At 35.9% G+C, this 10920-nt stretch overlaps 3 protein-coding genes across 4 annotated transcripts in view; 2 read left to right on the forward strand and 1 right to left on the reverse strand.

Annotated features, from left to right (window-relative positions):
* The window catches only part of LOC110429345 (coiled-coil protein), a 6771-nt gene extending 4610 nt beyond the window's left edge, over nt 1-2161 (forward strand). Inside the window, exon 6 of the transcript XR_016350731.1 lies at nt 1783-2161. The gene's annotated coding sequence lies outside the window, so the exon portion shown is untranslated. The remainder of the gene's footprint in view (nt 1-1782) is intronic.
* LOC110429344 (Lycopene beta/epsilon cyclase protein) overlaps nt 1-7149 on the reverse strand; it is an 8712-nt gene extending 1563 nt beyond the window's left edge. Inside the window, exons 1-14 of one of the 2 annotated variants that reach the window (XM_021445335.2) lie at nt 6847-7149; nt 6081-6198; nt 5805-5992; nt 5596-5703; nt 4727-4791; nt 3524-3629; nt 2834-2917; nt 2378-2524; nt 2168-2296; nt 1234-1301; nt 741-774; nt 568-652; nt 111-178; nt 1-30 (exon numbers count right to left, since the gene is read on the reverse strand). The exon at nt 1-30 is cut by the window's left edge and continues 84 nt beyond it. In XM_021445335.2, coding sequence (XP_021301010.1) covers nt 1-30; nt 111-178; nt 568-652; nt 741-774; nt 1234-1301; nt 2168-2296; nt 2378-2524; nt 2834-2917; nt 3524-3629; nt 4727-4791; nt 5596-5703; nt 5805-5992; nt 6081-6198; nt 6847-7002 — 1386 coding nt within the window. In that variant the 5' untranslated portion in view covers nt 7003-7149. The remainder of the gene's footprint in view (nt 31-110; nt 179-567; nt 653-740; nt 775-1233; nt 1302-2167; nt 2297-2377; nt 2525-2833; nt 2918-3523; nt 3630-4726; nt 4792-5595; nt 5704-5804; nt 5993-6080; nt 6199-6846) is intronic. The other variant, XM_089782344.1, reaches the window with a different exon arrangement.
* Nucleotides 7150-7225: 76 nt separating this feature from the next.
* LOC110429346 (RmlC-like cupins superfamily protein) lies at nt 7226-8473 on the forward strand. The gene is made up of 2 exons (XM_021445344.2): nt 7226-7378; nt 7886-8473. The coding sequence occupies exon 2, from the start codon at nt 7923-7925 to the stop codon at nt 8346-8348; it is 426 nt and encodes a 141-aa protein (XP_021301019.1). The 5' UTR covers nt 7226-7378; nt 7886-7922; the 3' UTR covers nt 8349-8473.
* The last annotated feature ends 2447 nt before the right edge of the window (nt 8474-10920 follow it).

Below are 10920 nucleotides of genomic sequence, written 5' to 3' on the forward strand. Positions count from 1 at the left end.
TTGAAATAGCCATGCAGCACTCAAGTTCGGCTGCAGCAAACAGAACTAGATTCAGAAAATCATAAGGGCTAGCGGCTTAACCTTATAGTAGCAGAACACAGGTTACTAACCATGTAAGGATTCAGCAGGGACAAGCTGTATGAGTCAAGAAAATCTCCATTGATTGCTTCATAAATCCCTGCTCTTGAAGAAGGCACAAATTTTTTAAGTTTCACCATGTTGAAGAATATAAATCATCTTTTTCTTTCCCCAAGTTCCTGGTTACCATGTACACCTTCCTTTTTAAAATTATTAAGAACACACGTTTCTGGTTCTCCCCCCAACAACCCCTACCAGGGTGCACCCAGGAAGACAAAGGAAAAAAAGGTGAGAAAAAAAGAAACTAATAGGTAAGAGTTAACAATAAGATGCTGTTTAATATCCGTTAATAGAAGCTTATGCAATGTGATATAGTTTACACCCATCTTAAAAGTATATCACTTTCTGGAACAGTTTAGTTTATCTGTGGAAACTCTCAAAAAATCATTGGCTGTGCAAATTAGCAAAAGGATGACACCAAGAATGTACCATTTGATAATCTTCCAAGGTGCCTAGTCAAGCTCCCAAAACCACCAAAAGAGACAGGTGACTGTATGCCGCTAGCATCACCAACCTGCAAAAGATAAATTCATGACACGTGCATTCTATTTCAGATAACCAATAATCCATTGGAAGATTTCAAAGTTAACAGAAAAAATAACCTGTAAAACACGATTAAATGCTGCTGGCAATGGACTGTCAAGTCGATCCTCCCCAATAAAGAATTGGAAGAACATAAATACTCAGCATATTCAACTCAAGTGAAAACCAAGAGAACAGTAAATTAAAAGTACCGAACAACTGACAAGCTTGATGTGTAAAAATAGAACTGTTAAAATTTAGTAAGAGAACATTTATTCAACTGGAAAGTGAATAAGATAAATGCCTCACACCAAGAATACCTGATAACAGTATTTCAAAACACAACAGGAGAAATATTCTATTATCAAGTCACACTCTTAACAATCTTCAAGTTTGATCAAACATAACACAGCCAATCATTTTCTTTCAAGAACACCTATAGCTTAAGTTGAAAATTCTCAAGAGTGGTTTCTCATTCTCATCATGAACGTATGAATGATATTGCTTTGAATAAATAGCACAAAACATTTTTAACCTCATTAAAGTAGATTTATCAATTCATGGAATCATTACCTTTCACAATATGTGGGGAAAATGCCATATATAACTCTCAGTATCTCCAGATTATCAATAGAAACTCCCTACAGAAATTATAAGTCGCAGATTGGTGATTCATATGCATCCTTTGCAGAAACCGAAAGGGGAGATATAAACACACTAGTATATTGAAAGCAAGATTATTAACAGCATCATATTGCAATATAGATTGGTGCAAGAGACAGTAGAAAGCATATTTTGAAGGTGAACAGAAATTTTAGAGAACTGGTTATAAATGAAGGATAAACTCATTCAATCAAGAACCACCTTTTACGGCAACCAGCATAGAGCATCTACTTTTTCTTTCTCTCTTGTTTCTCTTTTTTCTTTTATTGTTGTTGTAGCCTGAACCATCACATGCATTTGCAAAAAATTTTGCTAATAAGGGGAGCCATTTAGAGATTTTTTCATTGTCATTCAATTGAAGGGGAGTCATTGCTTTTAATAGCCCCTATATGCACTCATTAACATTTTTCGAAGAATAATTATTCCAGAATGCATATTATGTTATATTTGAAAATGCAGCAAGCTGATTACAAGAACTGTGAGCCTGACAACTTGGCAGCGGATCAATTGGCCAGGTGAGTGAAGGTAAATAATTTGTTAATATGGCCAGAAGAGCATATAATTACTGAGTTATAGAGGCACCAGCTAAACTGCCTTCAACCTGCTTAATTATGCAGTTTGAAGATGTAGAATAAAAAGATTCCATAATGAATTAACTGGCTTGACGACAGGAACCTGTTATTGTGAACATCACAAATTTAGCATGCCTACAATTATGGTGTTGCTAGATAGGAGAAAAGCATATCACAGCAAGACTAAATAAAAGATCCAACACCACCAAGATGCAGCCCTTAATAAATGAATTAACAATCCAATAGACTGGACCGCAGATGAGAAAACTAACCTGATATTCAGGCATCAAATCCCAATAGTTTTCCAATAATTCTTCCAGTTTTGGGGAATCTGGTTGAGGATTAACATAAGTGAACATATAAGTTGTGCGATCTAAGGGACCAGACCCAGCCGGAAATGCCTAACAATATGGAAAATATACAATTATCAAAGGCATACTATTTCCATTTAATGCAGATAATACCACAAAGAGCCAATTTACCTCCCAAAAGTATTGTACTTCTGCATTGCCAACTTTCTTCACTGATGAACTACTATATATGACATCACTTGTAGAGTTATCCTCAAATCCGCGAGCACAGGACCCAACAACAAGGCAAACACCATCTGGCTTCCTCCCACCTCTTATCTGTGAAAACAGATGCCATAAGCCAGCTTGAGCATATTCTACATAAAGGGACTTGATTTTCTTTCATTCACTGGTAAGTTAGCAATGGAAAAAGTTTGTAGGACAAATTCATATGCACAAATTCTTTATAACTCAAAAGTTCAATTATTAATATAAAAGCACAAACATGCACATAAATTTATAAACGAATGTATCATGTAAAATTTAGTTGATGTTATGTTTAAATTAATCCTTTGGTCCAAATAGTAGAAGCATATTCAACCACTATATGCGATATACATCTATTATACATAAGAAAGGGAACCTAACCTGTTTTACCACAGGAGAAAAATTTCCCATGGCATCAATGATGAGACGAGATGAAAGAATGTTTCCTTCAGCAAGTTGCAAGACCTATATAGAATAGGTGGCAAGATGTAATCATCAAGTTTTTTATTAACAGAGAAATCTAATCCCATTTGCAAGTTATGAAATTTAAATGTTCTATCTGGTTGAAAGACATTTTCCCATAAAGAAAAGAGAGAAATAAAAATCTCATCCAAACATCTCTCCATCACACTCTTACTCAAAACTGAATGACAAAAAAATCCTTAATCAGTAATATTTCATTCTTTATCTACATAAACGCCATAACTTTTTTATAAAATCCCAAACCCTGATTAATCATTTCCAGTCTTCCAGTCTTCTATCTTACTATCGGTCTGTCCTGTCAAGTGTGTAACCATGTTGCTGCTTAACCAAAGTTGGTCTGAGAATTCTTTCACAAAATTATCCCTTTGGTCTAATTGGAGTATGATATAAAGCATGGTACCCTATTTTCTCACAGGAGTGTTATGAGTTTTGACACTTTATTATGAGGAATATCACTGATGTGTACCATCAAATTTAAGAAAGATAGCAGAATTAAGTTATTCATCAACCTCGTTGACAGATGACAATATCAAGTATCAACCATATGCAATATCAACTGTACAACTTCATACATATCAGTAAACTCACAGCTGCATCATCATAAATGCTTATGCCAGACACGCTGCAACCTTCAAAGATAACTCCACCAAGGGCAAGAAAGCGTTTTTTCACAATCTCTATAAGCTTTACAGGCCTGGAATAATGGAGAAAAATATCAGTCAATGAATGTCGTAATGAAGTTTTGAAATACAATGAGCAAAATATATATTAACAACTTTGACCCAAGCTTTTTTGGAAAAAAATGGAAAATAAGCTTCTGAAATTTCGTGAATCGAACCTTTATCATATAATGGCATATTAATTATCCAAATATATATATACACACACAAACAGACATATATATATATATACATATATATATACATACATATACATATGAATATGAATATATATGTATATATATAATGTCATATTGCTGAAGAATAACTCTAGAGACCTTGGTTTTCACAAAAACCAAACTGCAGATTAACTATTATCAGAAGAATGGAGCATGCTTTTGTCTGCAGAAAAAGAAGCCTCCTAACACTCAAATATGGATAAAAATTGAAAGTAAAACTGAAGCATGCATTAACTTCTGCCTCTGTTTATTACACTTCTCATAAAGATTTCCCAAATATTATGTTGTACCTAGGAGGTTTTTATATCCAGCCTACATAATGTTCCAGATTTCCCATTTTCAATAGCTGTTTGTTTTCCTCTAAATTACAACTTCTAAAAACATTAGATGTATTTTTTTTTTTTATGAAAGAAAGTCATTTACTTATTGAAAAAGCAACATAAATGAATAACAGAAGTTTCTGCCCAACTCATATGCAAATAAAAAAGGCAAGATAAAACGGTAATAATAATAATAATAATAATAATATAAGTCAAGCTTTTGATTAAAAGTAGAAAGTAAGTTTTCAATCACAAGTAATGGTACAAACTTCTACACAAATTCGTGCAATGCTAGAAATGAAACATAAATTACATGAGCAGTGCACTTGAGGTATCTGTAGCTAGTGGCAACATAATTAATAAATAGTTATTTCTTTACTTATTTAACACAAATTTTGGTGCAGAGAGAAGCTGTTAGCAGAATTTATTTGTAACATTTTTATTTGATGTCACAATGAACTTCATTTACAACATGGTAAAAATATTTAATCCATAAATAGGTAAAATCCAACGAAAATATCTCCTTTTTGATTATTCATATATAATGTAGATTCAAAAAGTAAAATTACTCACAAGACACCCAGGTTAAGAATGTCTTCTACCCAGATCTCGCCCTTTTTCTCAAATCCACATCTGTTCTGAGCAGTTTATGAAATGAAAAAGAAAAGATGAACATAAGTATAATTGCATTGAGACTAAAGGGTTGTAAGAGATGTAGGCTGTGGGGTGCTGAAGGAACTTTCAAGCATAAGTGTTTGCAAAAGGAAAGTGCTTGGTAGTGAAAAGTTAAGCTTCACTGCAGTGGTTCAGTAAGTTATTTGAGAGCATGTTTGAGCAAAGTGCGCTAGGTTACTGTGACAAATGAAACTTAAACTTCTATAACAGAGCCTTGAACAATCATTCCTTTCATTCAGTCAAAAGTGCGCTAGGTTACTGTGACAAATTAAAATGAATACATGCAATCCAGCTTGGAGATTTGATAGGCACATGAACTCTTGGCAGGATGTCTTTATGTATATGCTTTTATCTGGGTTTGTAATCAAAGAATCAACATTCATATATGTTCAAATTGGTATTATGGTGAGTCATATCACAATATTATGCGTGGTTAAACAAAGAAGGCACAGCATCACATTCTTATATACCATGGAAGTAGAATCAGAAGTCCTTTTTCGTAAATGGCTGAAGTTTACAGCATATCATGTGGACTACGTAACTCTTAAATGTTCCCAATCATATGTAGAAATTACTGTGAATATTTGTGAGGTCGTTGGATGGTTACATTTCAGCAGCAAAATGGGAATTGGATAATTCCTTTGATGCATTTCAACTTTGTCAATGAACATGTAGGAATTGAGTGGCTACAGAACCAAAAAATGGAGCTAACATAAATCTGGATAACCTGAAAAACACTAATCAATTCATGATGTTCAGAAACTTACAGGATTGAATGATACAACAGTAGCATCTTCAATGTCATTTTCATTCAAAATGCCAGCTTCTACAAGTTCCATTAGCTCTTTCCTTGAGATGTTCCATTCTTGTTCCCTCTAAGATCAAAATATCATTAACATTGTTAAAATTAAGCATGTTGAAGCAAAATCTTCATGCTATAAAGAATCTCTAGAATGAACTCTATGGGGAAACATACCCCTTTTAGTAAATTTCTTTCCACAACACTGACTTTAAGACCTTTGGCACTCAAGGCAGTGGCAATGAAGATTCCCAAAGTACCCCCACAAACTATGACGTCAAATTTGTGGACTGCTTTTTCAGCAAGAGCAGAACGGCTAAACACACCAGGAAAATCTGAAACTACCTGCTGAGGTTCTTGCTGAACTGCAAAGAGAAATGAAGGTTAGCTACCATTTTCAAAACACAGCTTGACACTTTAACTTTGCAGCATAACAAGTGACATAAACTGTACCAGTCTGAGCAGAGCAGATGCTCGACCAAGTTTTGTCCAACCTCTTCAAGGCACTGTAGGAGTATGCTCCACCAGCACCTCCAACCTCACCACCGACTGAAATGCTCTCCATTATCCTCTGCAAGATTGAAACAATAATGCTTCAGAATCAATTGGCATCAAATGTAACACTCCTGTGTTCCATAAATACCTTTTAATTTCACTCTTTTAGTCAATTTTGCAATATTGAAAATTTTGTTTTTTATTTATTAATTGGTTTAAAATTGAAAGGATACTCACTTCCAATCAAGTGGTTTTCAAATATATTTATTAAAATTTAATTTAACAAAATATTGAAAATAATAAAGCTTGATAGAGAAGTAATAGTATTATATAGGATAAAATATTCAAACTTTTTTTAAATTTTGATCGAAATTACACAAAAGTTTATTAGTTTTCGAAATAAACACTCTATCCTAAGACTAAAAATACCGTTGATAAAAATAATAAAAAAATTAAAATATTTTTTATTAATTTAAAAAATTATTATTATATTTTAAAAAAATAAAAAAAAATCCTCCTACAAACAACATATCAAACTTTCTCTATACAAACAACTAAATCATTACAAAAAAATGCTGGGCCGAAGACACTAACGAACCATATGCTATACAAACATAGACAACCATAGCTTTTATGATATACTTTTTCAACCGGAAATTCCTTTGATGAGGGGGGCGTGTGATTTTCTTCCAAAACAACAGGAAATAGAGAAAAGTGAACTAACCTGGGTTCGGGAGGGAACTGCTTGTGTTTGTGCTTTCATGCAAACATTCCTTGGAGTTGTTTGCCTCTTTGTGTGAACCATTGGGCTTTTTGATAAATACTGAGAGACCCCATTACAGGGTCTCAGCGGTACCATCATCGTGGTTCCAGAAAACATGGTGAAACCACTCTAAATTCTAAGCTTCTCCATTTTATATCATCAAATCTTTCAAACGGAAAAGCTGTGTGTAAGAGAACTGGACACGTTTACAATTGTCTTTGTCTGGTTGAATTGAAAAAACACTGTGAAGGGAAAAAGGAAACAGAGAAATGACCGAGAGAACCGGTACCAGGTAACTAAGAAAGTGAGAGTTGTGGGTGACAACTAAAGGGTCACCCGCAGGCGAGTTGACTAGCAATAAGTTGTGTCTTCGTGGATAATCAGTTAAACCTCAGCTGAAGACTAAAAGGGGTTTTAGGAACGAATTCATTGTGCTTCTGAGTCCTCATCTCGGCCTTTGTCTTGAACTATACAAGTTTGGATATATCAACAGGTAAGAGAATCTGGCTCTGTTTTTTTTTTTTTTAATTTATTGTTCTCTTTCGATTTTGTGGTTCTTCTGCTCTTTCTTTTTTTCTCTCTTATCTGCGCCTGTGTATTCCTCTTTTTGGTGGCTAAGGAAATCTGGGGAGAGTGGGTAGGCAAAAGACCTTTTGGCTCTCATCAATATTGTTTATAGATTATGAAACTTAAAACCCAGAAATGTACTTTGAATCATTTGAACTCATTTCTGTTTCTTCTTTGAAAGAAGTTGGGCTTTGAGAATTTGGAAGTCGCTCATATATTTATAAAATGCTGGCTAAAGTGATATAATCATTTCAAGCATGTTTGAAATAATTTTCCTCTGTTAAAATTTCGGACTTTTGTTAGCATTTTCACATTTCGGACAAGAATCAGCTTACAGGGTCTTGATGTACAATAACAAGTTGGGATTCATTGTCAGTTGTTATTGTTGGTAATTTCTCTATCACTGCGCGTTAACTATGCTTCAAATTTGCAGGTAGGCAACAGTAAGGCTAGGGTAGGAAATTGAGAAAATGGCAAGCATGATATCTACTCCAACTCTTGGCTACTTCTCTTTCAAGAGAAGCAGCGGTTCTAACAACAGGATTGGGGCGTCTTCCTGTTGTGGTGTGAAGGCAATGCGGGTGGAGAAACCTTTAGAGGAATTGTACAATGTGAGGGTGGAAAGGAAAGTGTCACCGGAGCGACTAACACAGCTTGGGGTCTCAAGATGGTCAGTATGGAAGACGGGCAAGTGCAAACTACCCTGGGACTGGCAAGTGGACCAGCTGGTTTACATTGAGGAAGGTGAGGTGAGGGTTGTGCCCGAAGGCAGTGAGCGCTTTATGCGATTTGTTGCTGGGGACCTTGTTCGTTACCCTAAGTGGTTCGAGGCAGATCTTTTCTTCAATGGTCCATACCAAGAGCGTTATAGTTTCCGAGCATATGGGGATGACTAGTAATAGCTTTTCATGTTGCATACTTTGATTTTTTTTTTCTTTTGCATTTGTTCACTAAATCTATAAAGTATTTAGAAGCTGAAATATCAATAGTTGAAATTGCTACAACCATCTGCTTTCATTTAGTCTCGTTGTACTGATTAAGAAATTTAATTACGTTGTTCATTCATTCCTTTTTTGCATTGATAATGGACCGACCATTCTCATTGGACAGCATTTGTCCTTGTTAGCAGTCACTGCCTAACCCGATGAAGATCAGTAGAAAGTGAATGTTCCTAGACTAGATACCTATTATTAGCACTAATAATGTATAATATGAAGGTGACTTTGGCAATGAGGTTAATGGAGGATTGTGTTAGTCATTGTGGGTGCCCCTTGGTGGACTGGAAGATCTACTGCAATTAAGGAGTGCAGAAATGGATATCCCTGGCGGTGGTGGGGAGGTGGGTAGATGTGGGCAGAATCAAAGAAGCAATAAGGAGACCAGGAATGAATGTAAAAGACTACTGGGTCGAATATGAGGATGAATAAGTTGGGGGATAGATCGTTGACACCGATAATGCTAGAAAGATGATTTCTTTAGTAGGGAGGAAGATGGTTGTAGGGACATTGGCAGGATTCACTGTATCAGTGGTTGGTTTCTTGGTTTCTTTTCATTTCTACCCTTCTTGCTAGAGCTCCCATACTGTTAAATCTGAGTGGAGAAATTAAGCCACAATCATCCTAATGGAGGAACTATGAAGTGCAAAACACAAAGGTGGTTGAGAGGACTCCATCCGTTTAACTCAGACCATGTTCATAATGGTTTTACCTGGCATGTATTAAGAAAAATATCATTGGAAACCCAAGCAGCAAAGAACAGTTCAACCAATTCGTCCCAGAAATAAATACGAGGGCTGGGGTGTGCACAGCTTAGCAGGGAACCGGGGAAAAAATATCTCCTTGCATCATTACAAAAAATAATAACAATGATAAACAGTATCTGATAGTAAATCCAACGAACTGCCTTTATAAACTAAATCCCTTATGATACACACTTGCACTTCCATCATGGAAGAGTAAGGAAAGAGGGCGAAAGTAAAAAACACAAAGAAGGAAGATATATAAAAATGAATGAGCCCAGAACCAAAAAAGAAGCACGCTTAATATCCACAGAACCCCACCTTCACTTGTCAGGCAGGAGGTAAGAGTCTCGCTGTTAAAAACCCAAGTGAGATCAACCAATTCCCATGGTGTACCAGTCCAGTTACACCCTGGATCATTCCACTACGATGGATGTGAATGATTTCTTATAAATTGCATTCATTGCATCTCTCAACTGCCCGCTGTTGCCTTCGGACTTGCGCTGGCGGCAATGGCAATGGAAGAGACAAATCTTGAAACCAGAACAGCCTCATTGCTTACTGCAGTAGATGCAGCCACATCTTCCAATCTCTTCCACGTTAGTTCCCGTTTCTTCTGCATCTCTTTTTCCTTCACTTCATCTTCTTGGAATCTGGCCAAGCACTCATCAAAAAATGCTTGGTCAGCATCTGAGAATATCTTCCTGACATTCAGTGTAAGACTCTGAACTGCCTGGTTCCAATGACCGCAAGTGTTTCTCTCCAATGCTGGGAAGATTATAGGGAGTATTACTTTGCGGTTCTGGGTAATCAGATTTCTTATGTGATCATTGTTCCACAAAAACAAAGCACGTTCAGCTACCTGCCAAAATACCATGTTATACAACAGCAAAAAATTGAGAGTACAAAACTCTGCTTGGGATCAAATCAGATACCAGGGGCCTAAAATGACTGAAGCATGTAATTTTCACAGAGAGCATTACTCTTCTCCTTTAGTTTTCACTTCAAACCCAACTTAAAAGGAACTACTTAACACAACATGTGTGGGCCATTAAAGTTTCTTGCTTATTTAATCATATTGAATTGGTGATCCATTTCCATGTTTTGCAACAATAAAACCGGTGCTATGGACCCAAATCCACCAACAGAGAACGTCCATTTTCAAGTGAGATGCCCCAATCTATGAGAGTTCAACAAAACTCTCATTGCTGTGACATACCTAGCCTTTTAAATGTGTTAAATTAATTTAAGGCTATTAGAACAGGATCAACCTTTTGGAATAAAGAACCTGCAAAACCACTACCATCCTCTTTGACCCAAAAAATAATCAACTATTGGTTAAGCATTGAGCAGGGACAAAAAAAAAAAGCCGTTGCTTACAGACTATTTATGCAAAATTACCAGTTCATCTGGCCCACTGGGGCATGAATGCTTACTTCTTACATTGTGCTTACTTTAATTTATTGGCCCATGTGCTTTTCATTTCTCGTGACAATTCCATATTCTTCTTCTATCTGTAAAATTACCAATCACAACCACATCCAATTCAATCCTTTCCTTAACCAAGAAACTCAGATCACCACAGATCAATTTACAACAATCCAACATCCTTCCCTCACCAAAAGATCTCAAGTTCTATTATTTATGCCAGAAATTTCTTGTGGCTGGTTCTACATTCGAGCCAACTTTTTGTTCATCAAACACAGCATCAGCAACAGCAACCCCACCCC

Source organism: Theobroma umbraticum, unplaced genomic scaffold (assembly GCF_002168275.2).
Source record: "Theobroma umbraticum cultivar Fairchild unplaced genomic scaffold, ASM216827v3 scaffold_44.0, whole genome shotgun sequence".
NCBI lineage: Eukaryota > Viridiplantae > Streptophyta > Magnoliopsida > Malvales > Malvaceae > Theobroma > Theobroma umbraticum.